The sequence below is a fragment of the Oncorhynchus keta genome, chromosome 14, assembly GCF_023373465.1.
Source record: "Oncorhynchus keta strain PuntledgeMale-10-30-2019 chromosome 14, Oket_V2, whole genome shotgun sequence".
Lineage (NCBI taxonomy): Eukaryota > Metazoa > Chordata > Actinopteri > Salmoniformes > Salmonidae > Oncorhynchus > Oncorhynchus keta.
The window spans coordinates 33,416,590-33,436,544 of NC_068434.1; the positions used below are offsets into that span (position 1 = coordinate 33,416,590).

Sequence of the window (19,955 nt, forward strand, 5' to 3'; positions counted from 1 at the left end):
AGCACTTGGCGGTCCATTTCTGTGAGCTTGTGTGGCCTACCACTTTGCGGCTGAGCCGTTGTTGCTCCTAGACGTTTCCACTTCACAACAACAGCACTTACAGTTGACCGGGGCAGTTTTAGCAGGGCAGACATTTGAAGAACTGAGTTGTGGGAAAGGTGGCATTCTATGACAGTGCCACGTTGAAAGTCACTGAGCTCTTCAGTAAGGGCATTGTAATGTCAATGTTTGTCTATGAAGATTGCATGACTTTGTGCTCGATTTCATACACCTGTCAGGAATTGGTGTGGTTTAAATATCCAAATCTACTAATTTGAAGGGGTGTCCACATACTTTTGTGTACTTGAATAAATTAAAACAATGTATTCATATGGTATACCTTTGGTAACACTTCATTTAGATAGTCCATCTGTAGATGCTCTACAGACTATTAGCAATTTCAAATAACCCTATCCCTAAACCTATCCCTAAACTTAACCCTTACCCTACCCTGACCTTTGCTCTTACCCTGACCCTTATTCTAAACATAACCCTAACAATAACCTTAGCAAGAAATTGCTTAAGAACAGATAGCGTGTTGCTGGTATGACCATCTATAGAGCATAGTTTGACCTTAATTTTTTATATCGGTGTCCATATTGTCTATGATTTTCTAGTAGATAGACCAAATGGTTCAAGAGGAAATAGCCTATTTAATTATAAAAGTATCTAATCAGGCCTCCCGAGTGCATCACAGTGCTTGAGGCGTCACTACACATCCGGATTCGATCCCAGGCTGTCACGACCCGCCGTGACTGGGAGTCCCACAATTGGCCCAGCGTCGTCGGGGTTCGGGTAGGGTTTGGCCGGTGGGGCTTTACTTGTCTCATTGTGGTCTAGACTTCGGTCTTCAGTTGAATGGTGTTTGCTCCAGCACAATGGTGCAGCTGGGTTCCGGTTTAAGCAGGCGGGTGTTAAGAAGAGCGGTTTAGCGGGTCATGTTTCGGAGGACACATGACTCGACCTTCACCTCTCCCAAGCCCATTGGGACAAGATCAAAATTGGATTGCAATTAGATATCACGAATTTGGGGAGATAAAATACAACACAAATAAATATATATATATTGTATCTATTCAACACTGGAATTGTTGTCTATAACCTCTGCAACTCATTCAGCTATTGACTTTTTTCACAACTGCCACCAGTTAAAAAATATATAGAAATCAATATTTCAATATTTCATACTTTAACCCCCATATTAAACATTGGTTTTCACTAAGTTGTTGGTATATATTTAGGATAATGTTTTACAGGTTTGTCATTGTATAAATAGTATACACAATACAAGTCAAGTTTGGACACACCTACTCATTCAAGTGTTTTTCTTTATTTTGACTATTTTCTATATCGTAGAATAATAGTGAAGACATCAAAACTATGAAATCACACATATGGAATCATGAAATAACCCAAAAAAATGTTAAACCTATCAAAATATAGTTTATATTTGAGATTCTTCAAAGTAGCCACCCTTTGCCTAGATGACAGCTTTGCACACTCTTGGCATTTTCTCAACCAGCTTCATGAGGTAGTCACCTGGAATGTGTTTAAATTAACAGGTGTGTCTTGTTAAAAGTTCATTTGTGGAATTTCTTACCGTCTTAATGCGTTTGAGCCAATCAGTCGTGTTGTGACAAGGTAGGGGTGGTATACAGAAGATAGTCCTATTTGGTAAAATACCAAGTCCATATTATGGCAAGAACAGCTCAAATTAGTAAAGAGAAATGACAGTCATTACTTTAAGACATGAAGGTCAATCAATCCAGAAAATGTCAAGAACTTTGAAAGTTCCTTCAAATGCAGCCGCAAAAACCATCAAGCTCTATGATGAAACTGGCTCTCATGAGGACCGCCACAGGAAAGGAAGACTCAGAGTTACCTCTGCTGCAGAGGATAAGTTAATTAGAGTTACCAACCTCAGAAATTGCAGCACAAATAAATGCTTCACAGAGTTCAAGTAACAGACACCTCTCAACATCAACTGTTCAGAGGAGACTGCATGAAACAGGCCTTTATGGTCGAATTGCTGCAAAGAAACCACCACTAAAAGGAAGCCAATAAGAAGAAGAGACTTGCTTTGGCCAAGAAACACGAGCAATGGACATTATACCGGTGGAAATCTGTCCTTTGGTCTGATGAGTCCAAAATTTTGATTTTTGGTTCCAACAAAACCATTTATTTTTCAACTGGACAATGACCCAACGCACCTCCAGGCTGTGTAAGAGCTATTTGACCAAGAAGGAGAGTGATGGAGTGCTGCATCAGATGACCTGGCCTCCACAATCACCCGACCTCAACCCAATTGAGATGGTTTGGGATGAGTCGGACCGTAGAGTGAAGAAAAAGCAGCCAACAAGTGCTCAGCATGTGTGGGAACTCCTTCAAGACTGTTGTAAAATCATTGAAGCTGGTTGAGAGAATGTCAAGAGTGTGCAAAACTGTCATCAAGGCAAACGGTGGCTACTTTAACAAATCTCAAATCTAAACTATATTTTGATTTGTTTAACCCTTTTTTGGTTACTACATGATATGTGTTATGTGTTATTTATTAGTGTTTACGTCTTCACTATTATTCTATTATTCTACATTGTAGAACATGGTAAAAATAAAGAACAACCCTTGAATGAGTAGGTGTGTCCAAAATTTTGACTGCTACTGTGTATTTTTTATCATCTTGTTTAATTATTTAATATATTTTACATAAGGCCACACAGAGGACCAGAGATAATTACAGACACCTGTGATAATATGAAGTACCCAAAAGGGCCACTAGATGTCTAATGATAGATTACATAAAATCCTTGAAATCTACCAAAATTCTGGTAATTTACTGGTAAATGTAGAATGTTTACAGTAATACACCCTCCCTTTGCAACCTTATCCAAGAGCGGAAATAGAAACATTGGTAAGCTGTCTAATGATGTGGGGACGCTTGTCTTGTCAGGTTCCTGGTGAGTTTCATGGTGGATGCTCGGGGCGGCTCGATGCGAGGCAGCAGACATAACGGCCTGCGTGTCATCATCCCTCCACGGACCTGTGCCGCCCCCACACGGATCACCTGTCGTCTGGTCAAGCCCCAGAAACTCACCACTCCTCCCCCCCTGGTGGAGGGAGAGGGCTTAGCCAGCCGTATCATATCACTGGGCCCAGCCAGCATGCAGTTCCTAGGGTGAGGACTAAACCTACACTGTAGAGTATTGAAGGGAGGACATTATGAGATCAGGAAAAAAAATCTCATTCTAAAACTGTGTTCACCATTCGGTGAGGGTATCCACTAATTACATGATGAGCTTATTGTCTCTGTGGCTTTGTGTGTCTTTCAGGCCTGTGATCGTGGAGATCCCTCACTTTGCTGCTCTGGGTCGAGGGGACCGGGAGCTGGTGGTGCTGAGGAGTGAGAACGGCTCTGTCTGGAAGGAACACCGCAATCGCTATGGCGACGATGTGCTAGAGACTATCCTCAATGGGATGGATGAAGGTAGTCAAATGAGAAGTCCTACTAACTCAGTCAGACCTGATTACGGTCACTGATAACAGGCTGTTTGGTGTTCATCATTGCTTTCTTATCAGTACTGTAAGAGTAATACCCACTCTCATTGACCGCTACGGTCTGCTTGTTTATTCCTTTAGAGCTGGAGAGCCAGGAGGAACTTGGGAAGAAGCGTATCCGACGAATCATCTCCACTGACTTCCCCCTCTACTTTGCTGTGGTGTCGCGCGTCCAGCAGGAGAGCGATCTGATTGGCCCAGAGGGGGGTCAGCTGACCAGTAAACTGGTACCGTTGGTCCAGGCTTCGTTCCCTGAGACAGCGGTCACCAAGCGAGTCCGCCTGGGCCTGCAGGTGAGATGGGAGGATGAGGAGGAAGAAGGAGGAGGAAGACAGTATCGTTAGTGCCTGCCTGTATCACCAAGAATGCTATATGCATGCTATGTGGATTTGGTTTGAATTTGATCAGCACCTTTAAAATAATTTTTGCCTTGCCAAGAGGTTGAACATTTGCATATTTGTGTCTTTTTTCTGTGTGCTACACACGAACACTGAGATGTACTATGTACATACACGTAGTACAGTCTCTTGACTATGGGCATTTTAACCTTCAAGTTTATATGAGGCTGTTTTGAAAGTGCATCTTCGAGTCACCAATGTTTGCAAATGAGCATGCCAGTGTCCTAAAGCTTAATGCATCATCCACTACTGTGGTGACATTCAATAGCTGTAGTCATGGTTAGACAATGCAGAGAGACTTTGTTGAAAGTGGGTGTTCTTTAGCAGCATGCCTGCTATGATCGGAGTGGAGAGTGGTTTGGATTTGGTTTCATACCTGTGTGTTGAGGGGTTTTAGCCCTTGCCATGGATAAACCTCCATATTGGCCTACATAAATAGCCTCATTTTTAGAGAGAAATATGTTACAGTAAACATGGCACAGGATGCATTTCACGGTAAGGTTTAGACTTGTATTCGGCGCAAGTGACAAATCAAGTTTGATTTGATTTGATTCCACCATCCATGGACCTTCCTTCTTCCCTGCTGCTTTGGTTCATCCGCTGTGTTGCCTGCAGCCTGTAGAACCTTATAGCCTCATAACCCGGTGATAGCTTTACTCTAGCCGATACGCTAACCTTCTCAAAGGCTGTACAAAGTGAGACAGTTAACTTGAATGTGTAGCGAGGGAGACCATTTATTTTATTTCATATATCATTTAATATTCATCACGTGAAGCAAGTGAACGAGGAAATCTGTGCATGAATGCTTGAATTGTGAGATGTATTCTATACTTTGACTGGGTTAAACATCTTTTTCTTTCAAATCTGTTTGCATTAATGTCTAAAGGTTTATGATTTTTTTTGTGAATATAGATTTTTAAATGTTAATATTTGTTTCACATTTTTACAATAAACACTGACAACAAAAAAGAAACGCAATGTGTCTTTGCAAATTGTTTGTATATTTTGGTGTAGATTCAAATAGCATTTTGTTGACCATAGACTTCTCTCTCTTTCTCTTCATCCTTCATTTCTTCCATTTGATTTATTTACCTGTACATTGTCATCTGTTACATCATCACATACATCCTATTACCTCTCACTGTCTTCTTTTCTCATACTCTTTCGCTCTACATTGCTATCTGTCTGTCTACCTTTGTGTCAATTTCTCTCCCTCTCCTTCCTCTCTGTGCCTTCCTCTCTGTCTTCTCCACACTCCTCCACCACATCGTTGTCTCTCCCTCCACACATCCTCTCCCCTCCAACCTCAGGCCCAACCAGTCCCAGACGAGCTGGTTGCCAAGCTGCTGGGTAACCAGGCAACCTTCAGCCCTGTGGTGACTGTGGAGCCACGGCGACGCAAGTTCCACCGGCCCATCGGCCTGTGCATCCCCCTACCCCCCTCCTGGAGAGAGAGCCCCCGGGACTCTGGAGAGGGGGACACCACCAGCCTGCGCCTGCTCTGCAGTGTCATCGGTACGCCAACACTTTCACACGCAAACCTGACTGAGGCCTTACAGTGGACTAATGGCACAGTGGAATAGTTTAATAGTTTCCCTCTATTTAGAGTAAACTTTGAGTTGGACCGCATGGTCACCTCATAGACAGAAGGAAATTCATTGAACATAGTGATTCAAAGTCTCTCAGCTGTGAGATGGGAAAATCCAGATTTATGTAGGTCTGCAAGCCAGAGAATATGCAATGTCATGGCTATAAACAGTAACTGTTGATTCTCTGCACCATAACAATGGGTGTCAGAGTGATATGGTGAAGTAAAATCTGTTTGCATGTTTAATATACCTTTTTCTCCTCATCCTTATATATTGGTGTAACTGATGTCTCCTCCTTCTCCTCAGGTGGCACAGCCCCAGCCCAGTGGGAGGACATCACAGGTACCACCAAGCTCATATATAGCAAAGACTGTGCCAACTTCACAACCAATGTGTCAGCACGGTAAGTATACAGCAGCAACTCACTCATTAGCATTCATGTTCATCAGACATTCAAGTTCACATCCTAAATCTCACAATCCAGCTCTTTCTGTCACTGGAGAGCAGTCAAATGCAGCCGTTTGTTTTCGGTAACAATGAAGCACCTTATTGTGATTGTTTTCAATTAAAATGGTCAAAAAGACACAAAGATAGCTTCTTAGCAAATAGCAATTTCTCAAGCTAGAATGTAGCTAGGACTGTCTGGGAGTAGTCTGAGTGGGTAGGGGAAAACTGAAAACTAGCTGTTATTGGCAGAGAGGTTTGGAACTCTCTTTCTAATTGGTCTATTAACTAATTTACCACCTGGTGATGTCACCAAGCAGCTCAAAACTCCATCCCACCAAAACAGGCAGAAATGTCAGGGGGTCTTTTCTAACAGCTCTTACACTAAAATGGCATTATCAGAATTTCACAGTACTATTCCAACCTCATAGTGTGGACACATACGCTCACATGCCAGTTTATTAGGTACATCCATCTAGTACCGGGTCAGACTCCCCTTTGCCACCAGAATAGCCTGAATTCATTGGGGCATTCTACAAGGTGTCTGAAAAGTTCCACAGGGTTGTTGGTCCATGCTGAGGCGATGGCATCAGGCAGTTGCTTCACATTGGACAGCGGTACATTCATGTAGCGAACAGGACGTTCCATCTCACCCGGAAGATGTTCTATTAGGTTGAGGTCTGGGGACTGACCAGGACACTCAAGTAAACTGAACTCGCTGTCATGTTCCTGGCGACGTTCTTCTATTCCTCAATTGTCCAGTGTTGGTGATCGTTTGCCCACTGGAGCCGCTTCTACTTGTTTTTAGCTGATAGGAGTGGAACCCGGTGTGGTCGTCTGCTGCAGTAGCCCATCCGTGATAAGGTTCGACGAGTTTGGGGTTCCGAGATGTCGTTCTGCACACCACTGTTGTACTGCGCCATTATTTCTCTGTTTGTGGCCCGCCTGTTAGCTTCCATGATTCTTGCCATTCTCCTTCGACCTCTCATCAACAAGCTGGTTTCACCCACAGGACTGCAGCTAACTGGATGTTATTTTTGTTTGTCTCACCATTCTCAGTAAACACTACACTGTCGAGCGTGAAACCCCCAGGAGGGCTGTCATTTCTGAGATACTGGATCTGGTGTGCCTGGCATCGACGATCATACCATGCTCAAAATCACTTAGGTCACATGTTTCGCCCATTCTAATGGTCAATCGAACAGTAACTGAATGCCTCAATGCCTGTCTGCCAGATTTATATAGCAAGCCATGGCCACGTGATTCACTGTCTATAGGAGCGACCCATTTTTGTGAACGAGGTGCTGTACCTAATAAACTGGCCGATGAGTGTATATAAAACTGCAAAATCATGTTTTTGACTGTATTGGGCGTTTTAGGTATGCTAATCACCTGCATTTCTCAAAGGATCTAGTCATGAGTAACTTAAGGGTTGCCAGATATCTTACACACTGGTGTCTCTTCTCAGGTTCTGGCTGGCTGACTGTCCCCGGACAGCCGAGGCCATGTCTTTCGCCAACCTCCTGTACCGGGAGCTCTCAGCCGTGCCCTACATGGCCAAGTTTGTGGTGTTTGCCAAGATGAACGAGGTCCGTGAGGGCCGTTTGCGCTGCTACTGCATGACTGATGACAAGATGGACAAAACCCTGGAGCAACACGAGAACTTCAGCGAGGTGGCCCGCAGTCGCGATATCGAGGTCAGTGTAGGGGGTTATATCGATGGTTATCACCATGATGTCATTGCTTAGAAGTGGCACTGTGAAGTGAGTGGAGGGAGCCATTGGTTGTGTCAGAATACCCATACTTGCGTCATAAATAGTAGGCTGTTTGAGTATTCAAAAAATAATACTTAATAGTATGCAACATTTAAAAAGTACAGTGTAGTTGAAGTGCCAGGATGTTATACTCATTTCTCTTCTTCATCTAGTATAATCCGATGCACACTTTTCCACAATGCATTGGAAGAGGTGGGATTCAAGTGATAGGCCCTAGTTCTCTTCAAGTAGTCAAACAACAAACATAGGCTACATAATTGGGAAGATGCCAAATACCGAAGCTTCTACGGTGGTGTTCAAATGTAGGATAAGTCATTTTTGTTCTCCTTTTAATGATAACGAGTATTGCATCATTGGCTAAATCTTTGAAAACAGAATTATCATTTTTTTAATGAATAAATGTCGTTTTTACTGCTGTTTGAAATTGGTGGACCAAAACCGAAAGTAAAAGGCGCAAGCGCAAGTCTCCGTCCATTTAACGCGGAAATGGGATCAAATCAAATCAAATGGTATTTGTCACAACAGGTGTAGACCTTACAGTGAAACGCTTACTTACAAGCCCTTAAACAACAATGCAGTTTTAAGAAAATACATTAAAAAAGTCATAGATAAAAGTAACAAATAATTAAAGAGCAGCAGTAAAATAACAAAAGCAAGGCTATATACAGGGTGTACCGGTACAGAGTCAATGTGCGGGGGCACCGGTGTCTAGGTAGTATGTAGGTAGAGTTATTAAAGTGACTATGCATAGATGATAACAGAAAGTAACAGTAGTGTAGAAGAGGGGAGGGGGGCAATGCAGATAGTCTGGGTAGCCATTTTATTAGATGTTCAGGAGTCTTATAGCTTGAGGGTAGAAGCTGTTTAGAAGCCTCTTGGATCCAGACTTGGAGTTCCGGAAGGTGGCTTGAGTCTTTGACAATTTCTAGGGCCTTCCTCTGACACCACCTAGTATAGAGGTCCTGGATGGTAGGAAGCTTGGCCCCAGTGACCTATTGGGCAGTACGCATTACCCTCTTTAGGGGGAGAGGGATATTTGCTGGGAGAGGGATATTTGTTGCAGGCTAGCGCTGTTGCAATTCACCTAGCTTCCACATAGGGGAGAAATTCTGAAATTGTGGAGCACATTTAAACTACAGTAAATACTAAACCATCTTTTGATTTCTGACTGTGTCAGCACCATGGACTTGAGATGTGGTTGCGTTATTGATGTCATGTTAATCAGGCCTTTTGATTTGTACATATGGAGTGTTTTAGTTTTGTAGGCTAGGCTACTCATATCGTTATTTAATTTATGGATCGAGATTTAGCAGTCATTCTGATCTCGTTTAGTGCATTACGTTGCTCTCCAGCGGTTCTGAATTTGCGATGCACCCGACTGTCCACGTTTTACTGTGCAATAGCCTTTTGATTTGAACGTTTGAAAAGTTTTCATGCGTGTACTAGACTATTTAATTGAATTTGTAAATGTTACAGTACTTTGGTTTCACTAATAATAAATATGTTGAAATGGAACCAAATGATCTGTTCCTGTCTTCAGTACTTTTAAATAGGATAGATGGGCTATATGGTCTACTACGGTATAGGTTGAATGTGATAGGCTGACTCTAACCAGCCTGAGTAGGCCTATAACTCCATTCATATTCTCTTCAGAGTTTAGAGAACTTATTCTAATTGGAAATTAGTTATTATCAGGCTGGTTAATGCGATGCATGTCTATTGAATTTGGAAAAATCTACCCGCACTCGGCCCCACCCCACCTACTCAGCCAGTCAGGAGCCGCTACTGCGTTGCGGCCATGGCATACTGCATAAATTTTATTAAACGCTACGTGCAAAATAGTATGTGACAATGAGTGCATAGTATAAAGTTTAAGTATGTAGTACACTTGTATGGGTATTCGGACATGGCTACGTGTCTGAACTTAGTGTCCTCCCCCTCAGGTGATGGAGGGTATGCCACTGCACCTGGAGTGTTCTGGGAACCTGGTCCCAGTGAGGAAGGCTACCCAGCAGCCTCGCTGTTTCAGCTTCCAGGCCTTCCGAGACAATAGACTCCCCGTCTCTGTCAAGGTGTTAACTCTCCCTCTCTGTCTTCCTTCCTCTCTCCATTACTCCGTCCCTCCCTGGGTCTCCCTCTCCGTCTTCCTTCCTCTCTCCATTACTCCGTCCCTCCCTGGGTCTCCCTCTCCGTCTTCCTTCCTCTCTCCGTTACTCCGTCCCTCCCTGGGTCTCCCTCTCTGTCTTCCTTCCTCTCTCCGTTACTCCGTCCCTCCCTGGGTCTCCCTCTCTGTCTTCCTTCCTCTCTCCGTTACTCCGTCCCTCCCTGGGTCTCCCTCTCTGTCTTCCTTCCTCTCTCCGTTACTCCGTCCCTCCCTGGGTCTCCCTCTCTGTCTTCCTTCCTCTCTCCGTTACTCCGTCCCTCCCTGGGTCTCCCTCTCTGTCTTCCTTCCTCTCTCCGTTACTCCGTCCCTCCCTGGGTCTCCCTCTCTGTCTTCCTTCCTCTCTCCGTTACTCCGTCCCTCCCTGGGTCTCCCTCTCTGTCTTCCTTCCTCTCTCCGTTACTCCGTCCCTCCCTGGGTCTCCCTCTCTGTCTTCCTTCCTCTCTCCGTTACTCCGTCCCTCCCTGGGTCTCCTCTCTGTCTTCCTTCCTCTCTCCGTTACTCCGTCCCTCCCTGGGTCTCCCTCTCTGTCTTCCTTCCTCTCTCCGTTACTCCGTCCCTCCCTGGGTCTCCCTCTCTGTCTTCCTTCCTCTCTCCGTTACTCCGTCCCTCCCTGGGTCTCCCTCTCTGTCTTCCTTCCTCTCTCCGTTACTCCGTCCCTCCCTGGGTCTCCCTCTCTGTCTTCCTTCCTCTCTCCGTTACTCCGTCCCTCCCTGGGTCTCCCTCTCTGTCTTCCTTCCTCTCTCCATTACTCCGTCCCTCCCTGGGTCTCCCTCTCACACTGAAAATATCTCTTGTCTGTTTCGCTCCGTTCTCTCCTCCAAGGTGAGAGATAGTAGCAAAGATCACTCCGGATTCCTGTCTTTCCTGCGGAAGTCTACCAAGTACGAAGACAGCCAACATGTGCTGTGCAACCTCAATATTACCATGCCTCTGTGTATCAAGGTAGGCCTAAAAAAAATGCTTTTGGGGTGCTTTGAAAAGCACTTCACATGCATATTTAATTTTGGGAACTTTTGTGAGATCTGAGGCAAATGATATATTCCAGAGGCTTTTGCTTATGTCCGATTGACAGGCTGCTGGGAGTGAAGATCGGAGGCGAACTCTGACCCCATTAGCCCTGCGAGAGAGATACAGTGCCCTGAATGAGCCTGCCATGGGTAAAGGTGCATGCCATCCCATCCCATCCCTATGATACCCCATACAGACCACCATTGTCTTCCGACAGGTGGCATCATTCCTACACGACGCTCGTCCCTCAATCAGTGCAGATGAGTCAGTCAAGCTACCTGACATAAGACAATGACATACCCCACATGAACACGTTCACATTCCATGTGCCCCTTCATGCAGTAATAATCACAATGGTACATTACTTCTCATGTTAAAGTATCAGTTGTGGTCTGGTTTCTGCAGCATCAATGAGTGCCATGGAAAAGACAGAGCTGAAGATGGCTCTGATAGCTGAACAGTTGGGACTGAGCTGGGCTGGTGAGTGAGTGGAATGAGTGTCTGTGTCTCGTGCCTGTGTTTGGTGCTTGTGTCGGCGTCTGAGTCTGTGTATCAGTTTTAATGGCTTGCGGCTGCTTTTCCTCTCCTCCCTGCCTCTGTCTCTCCACCTTTGTCTCTCCAGAGCTGGCGAGGGAGCTACAGTTCAGTGTAGATGACATTAATAAGATCCGTGTGGAGAATCCTAACTCCCTATTGGAGCAGAGTTCTGCCCTGCTCAGCCTATGGGCCACCTGTGAGGGCAAGAGAGCCAATAGTAAGTACCTGAGATCCAATATAGGTCAGTGGATCCTTCCTGTGCATCCTCTTATCCTATATTCATCATCTCCACTCACCCCCCGTACAGTCTTGCACTGGCTCTTGGATTTGCATGTGAGACTTGTCTACCCTATGCAGTACCTTGCATTAACGTTGTGTTAACTGTCATTTTCTGGGTCAAACCAGGGTCTGTCAGGGTACTGGTAAACAATGTCCTTATTCTCCTCACAATATCTTCCACTTCCTTGTCTGTTATTTAACGGTCCATTTCCCTTTTTCCTGCCTCTTGTCTCTGTCTTCTCTCTATTCTCTCTCTATTCTTTTCTCCTCCCCCTTTCTCTGTCTCTCTTTCTCTCTTGTGGCTCCTATGTACAGTGGAGAGTTTGTACACAGCTCTGAAGAGCATTGACCGGATGGACATAGTAAACATGTTGGAGGGCCAGGGGCCACAGCCTGATGGGAGACAGGCCCGAGAAACAAGCAGACGCAGACACAACGAGAGCGACCACATCTCCCCCAGCCTGACCAATGGTAAGGCTTCTCCTCATCCCCACGCAGCCCTCTCCCACCCCCAACCACCATACCCTACCAGTTCTTCTCTCTCTCCTCCTCCTCCTCTGCTGCCCCCATCACCCTCCTGCTCCAATCCTCAGTCAAAGGCTGTCCTATATGCTAGTGCCATAAACTTGAGATTTCGACAGATGTGAAACGCAGCAACCTGGACCAGGGCTCAAGACACTCAGACAACAACTGCCTCTGTGGTGCTCCTCTAAAGCCTGACTCAGATACATTCTCTTGTTTGTGGTTGAGTACAATGTATCAATGACCTGTAGAGCCTGCAATCAGCATCACAACCTTGTCTAATAGTGCCAGCTACATTTTAGGATTCTCTCTCCACTGAAATGGCCGATGCAACTAGTATATAGATTTAAGCAAAATGAACGGAGCCTGCCAAAAAGAGTAGATCGAAATAGAGATCATTCTTTGACATACACAAAAGTATGTGGACACCTGCTCGCCCCCCCCTTTGGTGCTATAACAGCCTCCACTCTTCTGGGAAGACTTTTCAGTAGATGTTGGAAACTTACGGCGCAAGAGCATTAGTGAGGTCGGGTACTGATGTTGGGTGATTAGGCCTGGCTCGTAATCATCGTTCCAATTCATCCCAACGGTGTTCAGGCAAGTTCTACCACACCGATCTCGACAAACCATTTCAGTATGAACCTCACTTTGTGCACGGGGCATTGTCTTGCTGAAACAGGAAAGGGCCTTTCCCAAACTGTTGCCAGAAAGTTGGAAGCACAGAACTGTCTAGAATGTTATTGTATGCTGTAGCGTTAAGATTTCCCTTCACTGGAACTAAGGGGCATACCTCGAACCATGAAAACAGCCATTATTCCTCCTCCACCAAACTTTACAGTTGGTACTATGCATTCGGGCAGGTGGCGTTCTCCTGATATCCGTCAAACCCAGATTCGTCCGTTGGACGGCCAGATGGTGAGTGTGATTCATCACTGCAGAGAACGCATTTTCACTGCTCCAGAGTACAATGGCGGTGAGCTTTACATTACTCTACCCAACGCTTGGCATTGCGCATGGTGATCTTAGGCTTGTGTGCGGCTGCTCGGCCATGGAAACCCATTTCATGAAGCTCTCGATGAACAGTTCTTGTGCTGACGTTGTTTCCAGAGGCAGTTTGTAACTCGGTAGTGAGTGTTGCAACCGAGGACAGGCCATTTCTACGTGCTACGCACATCAGCACTCGCCGGTCCCGTTCTGTGAGTTTGTGTGGCCTATCACTTCGCAGCTGAGCCGCTGTTGTTCCTAGATGTTTCCACTTCACAATAACAGCACTTACAGTTAACCGGGGCAGCTCTAGCAGGGCACAAATTTAACGAACTGAGTTGTTGGAACGGTGGCATCCTATGACAGTGGCACGTTGAAAGTCACTGAACTCTTCAGTAAGGCCATTCTACTGCCAATGTTTGTCTTTGGAGATTGCAGGGCTGTGTACTCAATATTATACACCTGTCAGCAACTGGTGTGCCTGAAATAGCCGAATCTACTAATATGAAAGGGTGTCCACATACTTTTATATATATAGTGTATTTAAAGATCTATTGGAACCTCTAGAAACATCTGTTTTCATGTGTGTTTGATGAAGTTGTTAGCAATAGGAAAGTTGATGATTTAAAAAGAAATAGATCAAATGTATGAAATGCTGTGTTAGTCAGCTGTGTATGGTGTGTTGCGTGAGATTCTGTTTTCTGTATATTTTGTTAGATCTGTATTCAGTGCGTAAGTTACTACTGTGTCGTATCTGTGTATTTGACAGTTTTATGTTATTGCATCCTATAAAGTACGAGTTTGGCTATGAGTTCATGATGTTCATCTTTATCCAACATGATTTAAACCACAATCTGCCTACATAGGCCATGTGAGCTATCGTGCAGGATATTATGTGTCTGTACAAAAATAAGCATTTCCATACATGAATTCAGCCTGTAGGCTTTCCTTCAAGCATACTGCTGTTGGCTTGGCTTCCAGGGGTCATTTCTCAAACGTTGACTACTTTTACTCATGGTTTACTATTTTACACATGCATGATATACATCAGATTGACTCCAGTTTCACCACTGGACTGGTGTAAAAAAAACACTGCACTGGACTGACCATCACTGGAGTGCTGTGGTCTCTCTTCTGGCTCTGCTCTGTGCCTCACTATCTCATGTGTCATCACAGCAGGTGCCAGGTCCCCTCAGTGCAAACTGGAGCAATAACAGGTGATGTAACTCATGCATAGATATGACCATGATGGACAAAGGGACAAACGGGAGATGCTCAGTCAGATCACAGCTGCAGTGACTCTGATATCTAACACCTGTCCAGTCTGCCTCCCAAAGCTCTTTCTTCTGACGCTGTCTGTGTAACAAGGTGGTCACACTCTCACGGGACAATACCAACCTGACCTCTAGACATGGTATTGTTTATGTTTATTACAACAAGGATTTTCAAGAGATCTATTATTTATCTTTTGGAGTTATGAATGATAGTAGGGCTGATAAGTTTGTTCCTGATTTTTCAGAGGATGTAGAATGTAGGTAGGCCAGTATTTGACATCAGGGGATGGTACAGAATGAGGATTCACTCTCTGACTGAATGTCAGTCTGGAAGATGCTCACTTCCTTGGTGATAACTCCCTTGGTCCCCTAATTAACCTTTACAATCAAATTTATTGAAAATTACAATCGATCCCGAAGTGGGAATCCAAGCCTGGAGACAGCAATTAGATTCCACATTGCATTTTTAACCCAGGTAGGATGCATGCAGCACTGTCAGGCAGAGTATCTATAGGAAACAAATGTTTTTTTATTCTACCATTTAGTGTAGAAATGATGGAGAACTACATTCTTCTTACTGTACCTTTCAGTTGACCTGTTCTTGTCTTTTCCTTATTTTCATCACATTTGGCTCTTAGTGATTTTGACTTTCAATCCCCTTTTTTTAATTCTAGTGGCTTGAGTCTAAGACGCATGATTTGCAACTCTGTAAAAGCAATGAGTTCCGTTTAGTCATACTAGTGAGGCTCGGGAGGCCTGAACTGAATCCAGCTAGGCTTCTATAAGGGTAACGTTACGCTCACTGCCTGTGTGTGCATGGGGCTGTATGAGTCTCTTCAGACCGGGGGTCGTTCCATTCGGTGCACTGTGTGTCCCACTGGGATCCCCATACTTGTTCCTTTTGACTATCTGTCCCCTCTCTCTTTGTGTTTCTCTGGACATTTTATCTGCAGCCTGGCCGCCCTACTCTTCCTTCTTCTCACTCCTCCTCTCCGACCTCTGAACTCATGCCCTCCGACCTCATGTTGACCTCTGGCCCTCATCCTTATTTTGAAGACCAAAATTTATAACTCTTTATTTTTGTGCTCTTGAAAATTCCACCTTTTTAACCGTCTGCTCTGTGACCAATCCTCCTCACACACTGTGTGCTCAGCACCCCCGGGAGAGGGAGGTGTCCCTTGTTCCATCACTCTCTCTGTCCATCTCTCTCTCTCTCTTCCTCCTCTCCCTATCTCTTTTGCTCTGTGCATGTCTTTCTTCCTCTTTCTCTTTCTGTCCTCTTCCAAATGTCCTCTTCCCTCTCTGTATTTCCCTCCCTGCCCTCCTGCCTGTCTGCATGTGCATGAGACCCAGTCTTGTCGTTCACCTCCTATATGCTTGCATGGAAGTATTGGAATGAGGATGTGTCAGAAGCAGTGGCCTGTGGGAGATGTAGTCTGGGAGCTGTTTATGCCTCTGCAACTTGTAGCTGCTTTACTATCAGACTGATATTGCATGCCATGCATGCTGGGGAATGACCCGACTGTTTAGTCTGCCTGTTTACATCCTCTACTGTATATTATTCTCTGTGGGGATAAAAAGGTCCTGAACCCGTTTTAACCGTGTGTTTTGACCGCTCTGTTCATGTATGACTGTTGTGACATGTTGTTGATCAGTTGTTTGTGTGTATGTGTGTTTGTCCTGTGTCTTTGAGTCTCTCCAGAATTAGGGGATGTAGTATCTATGCCCTTTCTCTGTCACACATCTCATATTTGCAGGGAGTGTTGGTGTGTGAGTGTGTATGTGTGTGAGTGCATTTATGTGTATACATGTCTGTGTTTTAAATTGTTGAGTGTCTTCAGTGTCTTCATGTGAGTATTTCACTGTGTCCCTTCTTCCAGTCTGTGTGTGATTGTGACTCTCTTTCTGTGTATGTGAGCTTCAGCCAGTTTGTTAATATTTACAGTGTTTGTCTTTTCTACCAGGAGGGCCAGGCCACCACGTTCATTCCCCACGAACACCCTCCCTCATGCCCTCCTCTCTCGCTCTCTCTCTCCCCCCCACCTCACCATCCAACTGACCATGGGAGTGATACCACCCACAGACACACACGCATAGAGAGAGAGAAGGACTGGCAACAAGACTGGATGGCAGAATCACACAGATGTTAGATAGTCTTTTAGATTGTCAGAGGCACAAACAGAAAATCTAAAAGCCATGTACAGTAGAACCATATTGATCACCAGGAGACACTATTGTCAGCTACCATAAGGGCTCAGATCATTCATACACAACCTTAAAAGGTGGTATTCCAAACAAATACCATGATATTTATGTGACATGAATCATCCTCACCCTACTGGCTAAAGAGTAATGTATACACGTATAAAGAAAGCTCATCAGCTGGAAGTCTTAAACCTGGTGGAACTGTTTAGAGGTTTTATCTACCGGTGTTATGCATATTGAAGGATACTTGTTATGAAGGATGCATATTGATGGATACTTGTTAATGAAGGATGCATATTTAAGGATACTTGTTATGAAGGATACTTGTTAATGAAGGATGCATATTTAAGGATACTTGTTATGAAGGATACTTGTTAATGAAGGATGCATATTTAAGGATACTTGTTATGAAGGATACTTGTTATGAAGGATACTTGTTATGAAGGATACTTGTTAATGAAGGATGCATATTTAAGGATACTTGTTATGAAGGATGCATATTGAAGGATACTTGTTATGAAGGATGCATATTGAAGGATACTTGTTATGAAGGATACTTGTTATGAAGGATGCATATTGAAGGATACTTGTTATGAAGGATACTTGTTATGAAGGATGCTTGTTATGAAGGATGCATATTGAAAGATACTTGTTATGAAGGATACTTGTTATGAAGGATGCATATTGAAGGATACTTGTTATGAATGATGCATATTGAAGGATACTTGTTATGAGGATTCATATTGAAGGATACTTGTTATGAAGGATACTTGTTGTGAAGGATGCATATTGAAGGATACTTGTTATGAAGGATACTTGTTATGAAGGATGCATATTGAAGGATACTTGTTATGAAGGATACTTGTTATGAAGGATGCTTGTTATGAAGGATGCATATTGAAAGATACTTGTTATGAAGGATACTTGTTATGAAGGATGCATAATTGAAGGATACTTGTTATGAAGGATGTATATTGAAGGATACTTGTTATGAAGGATACTTGTTATGAAGGATGCATATTGAAGGATACTTGTTATGAAGGATACTTGTTATGAAGGATGCTTGTTATGAAGGATGCATATTGAAGGATACTTGTTATGAAGGATACTTGTTATGAAGGATGCTTGTTATGAAGGATACTTGTTATGAAGGATACTTGTTATGAAGGATGCATATTGAAAGATACTTGTTATGAAGGATACTTGTTATGAAGGATGCATAATTGAAGGATACTTGTTATGAAGGATGCATATTGAAGGATACTTGTTATGAAGGATGCATATCAAAGGATACTTGTTATGAAGGATGCATATTGAAGGATATTTGTTATGTGCCCCACTAATATTTTAGTCATTTAGCAGACACTCTTATCCAGAGCATCTAGGGTTAAGTGCCTTGCTAAAGGGTACATCAACAGACGTTTCACCTAGTCAGCTCGGGCATTTGAACCAGCAACCTTTCGGTAACTGGCCCAAAGCACTTAACTGCTAAGCTACCTGCCACCCTAACGTTAATGTGTTTAACTTATGACCCACGTACACACAGTCCTCCGACCTTCTGAGTGGGATGTCAGAGAGGTTATGCTGTCATTTAAGGCTGAGAGATGAGAGGTCCAGGAGGCCAGCTGGTGTCACTAATACCCATTGCACATTCAGCATAACTTAGTGCCAACAATGACTCATGTTGCACCTCTCTCTCTCTCTCTCTCATGCATACACACACACACACACATAGTGTTCTTTCGCCCGCTCGCACACACACGCATACGCAGTCAAACACACACACGCACACACAGACACACACACACACAATGACACAAATATACACTTCACCCCTCCCTCCACATATCACCTGTCTTTTCTACCTCTTGCTAAATCTATACTCTTCTCTCAGTTCATGCCAGAATGTAATCAATTCATTTCTACCACTTTATAGACTATATATCCATTCTTTACTGGGTTTATGTGTCTGATTCAAAATACTGTATCTTTATGTTACTCATGGTCATATGTATTCATTAGTATACATTCTTGGTAATGTATTAGAAGATACGTACAGTAGCTACTGCACAATAGTTTGTAAAGTTTTTTTATTTGTGGTATCTATAGCCATCTTGACCTTGAATTTGACATGTTATTTACTTGGCTATCTCTCAGGTCATTTCTCATACAGCAGCTATTTAAGTACACTATACTGAAATGTGAGTTAGTGTGGAAGAGAGCAGACTCAGGAAGCAGCTTTGGCCCTGTCCACTTGTTTAGATGCTGTCTGTTGTGCTGGCTGTATCTGGGTCTGTTCCATAAGTCCAGTCAACATGATGGTTGCATGTACACCTGCAGACAGTTTCCTAGTAGATAGTTTTTCTAGCATCTAAAGAGAACCTACCATGCTTACTGTACCACATCACTGCATGTTTAAAAGTTAAAGCTCTTCATGCTATCAGGCAAGACATTTATTTTTTCCAAATAGAGATGTTGTTGGAGTGACTTGAGTCAAAGGTTCATGGGTCATATGTAGCAAATTCTCAAAGTTAGATTCCATGTTGATATAAAAATTAGGTTTGGGGCAGCTATGCTTGCAGTGAGCTATAAGAAATGAAACTGTATATCACTATGTGTGTGTATGTGTGGTGTGAGTGTGTCTTTGTGTGTATTTCTGTGTATTGTGTATGTGGTTGTGTTATTTGCAATGCAATGTCTGTGGTGGTGGGTGGGTGAAAGTGTGTGTGAATGTGTTGAATAACGAGAATGCCTGCATGCATGCTGTTCAGCCTGACTAGAATATTTAACTTGCCTGGTTTTGTGTGTGTGTGTGTGTATGGGAAAGGTTGTGTGTGGGTAAGTCTGTGGGTGTATCGACATGTGTATGGCATGTGTATGTGTGTATAAGTGTGTGTCCCAGGCGGGCAGGTGTGTGTCCCAGCCCCAGGTTGGTTCGGGGCAGAGGCAGTAACTCCTGTGCCTCTACCGGTAGGTGGCAGACAGCGGAGCAGCACCAGCCACCAGCAGACCTCTCTCGCTCTGTCTGTCTCTCTGTCTGTCTCTCTGTCTGTCTCTCTGTCTGTCTCTCTGTCTGGCTATCTGTCTGGCTCTCTGTCTGGCTCTCTGTCTGGCTCTCTGTCTGGCTCTCTGTCTGGCTCTCTGTCTGGCTCTCTGTCTGGCTCTGGCTGTGTATCTGCTGCTGC

The 19,955-nt window shown here is 44.0% G+C and overlaps 1 protein-coding gene across 19 annotated transcripts in view; it reads left to right on the plus strand.

Annotated features, from left to right (window-relative positions):
- LOC118393252 (ankyrin-1-like) overlaps nucleotides 1-19,955 on the plus strand; it is a 215,856-nt gene that overhangs the window by 179,399 nt on the left and 16,502 nt on the right. For 15 of the 19 annotated variants that reach the window (XM_052461537.1, XM_052461535.1, XM_052461541.1 and 12 more), the window contains exons 27-38: nucleotides 2,987-3,211; nucleotides 3,366-3,520; nucleotides 3,673-3,884; nucleotides 5,300-5,504; nucleotides 5,885-5,981; nucleotides 7,491-7,719; nucleotides 9,741-9,869; nucleotides 10,784-10,903; nucleotides 11,034-11,124; nucleotides 11,375-11,449; nucleotides 11,592-11,723; nucleotides 12,101-12,256. In XM_052461537.1, the coding sequence (XP_052317497.1) occupies nucleotides 2,987-3,211; nucleotides 3,366-3,520; nucleotides 3,673-3,884; nucleotides 5,300-5,504; nucleotides 5,885-5,981; nucleotides 7,491-7,719; nucleotides 9,741-9,869; nucleotides 10,784-10,903; nucleotides 11,034-11,124; nucleotides 11,375-11,449; nucleotides 11,592-11,723; nucleotides 12,101-12,256 (1,826 nt within the window). Of the gene's footprint in view, nucleotides 1-2,986; nucleotides 3,212-3,365; nucleotides 3,521-3,672; nucleotides 3,885-5,299; nucleotides 5,505-5,884; nucleotides 5,982-7,490; nucleotides 7,720-9,740; nucleotides 9,870-10,783; nucleotides 10,904-11,033; nucleotides 11,125-11,374; nucleotides 11,450-11,591; nucleotides 11,724-12,100; nucleotides 12,257-13,167; nucleotides 14,308-19,955 lie in introns of those variants that run through there. The other 4 variants (XM_052461552.1, XM_052461532.1, XM_052461551.1 and 1 more) reach the window with 2 other exon arrangements.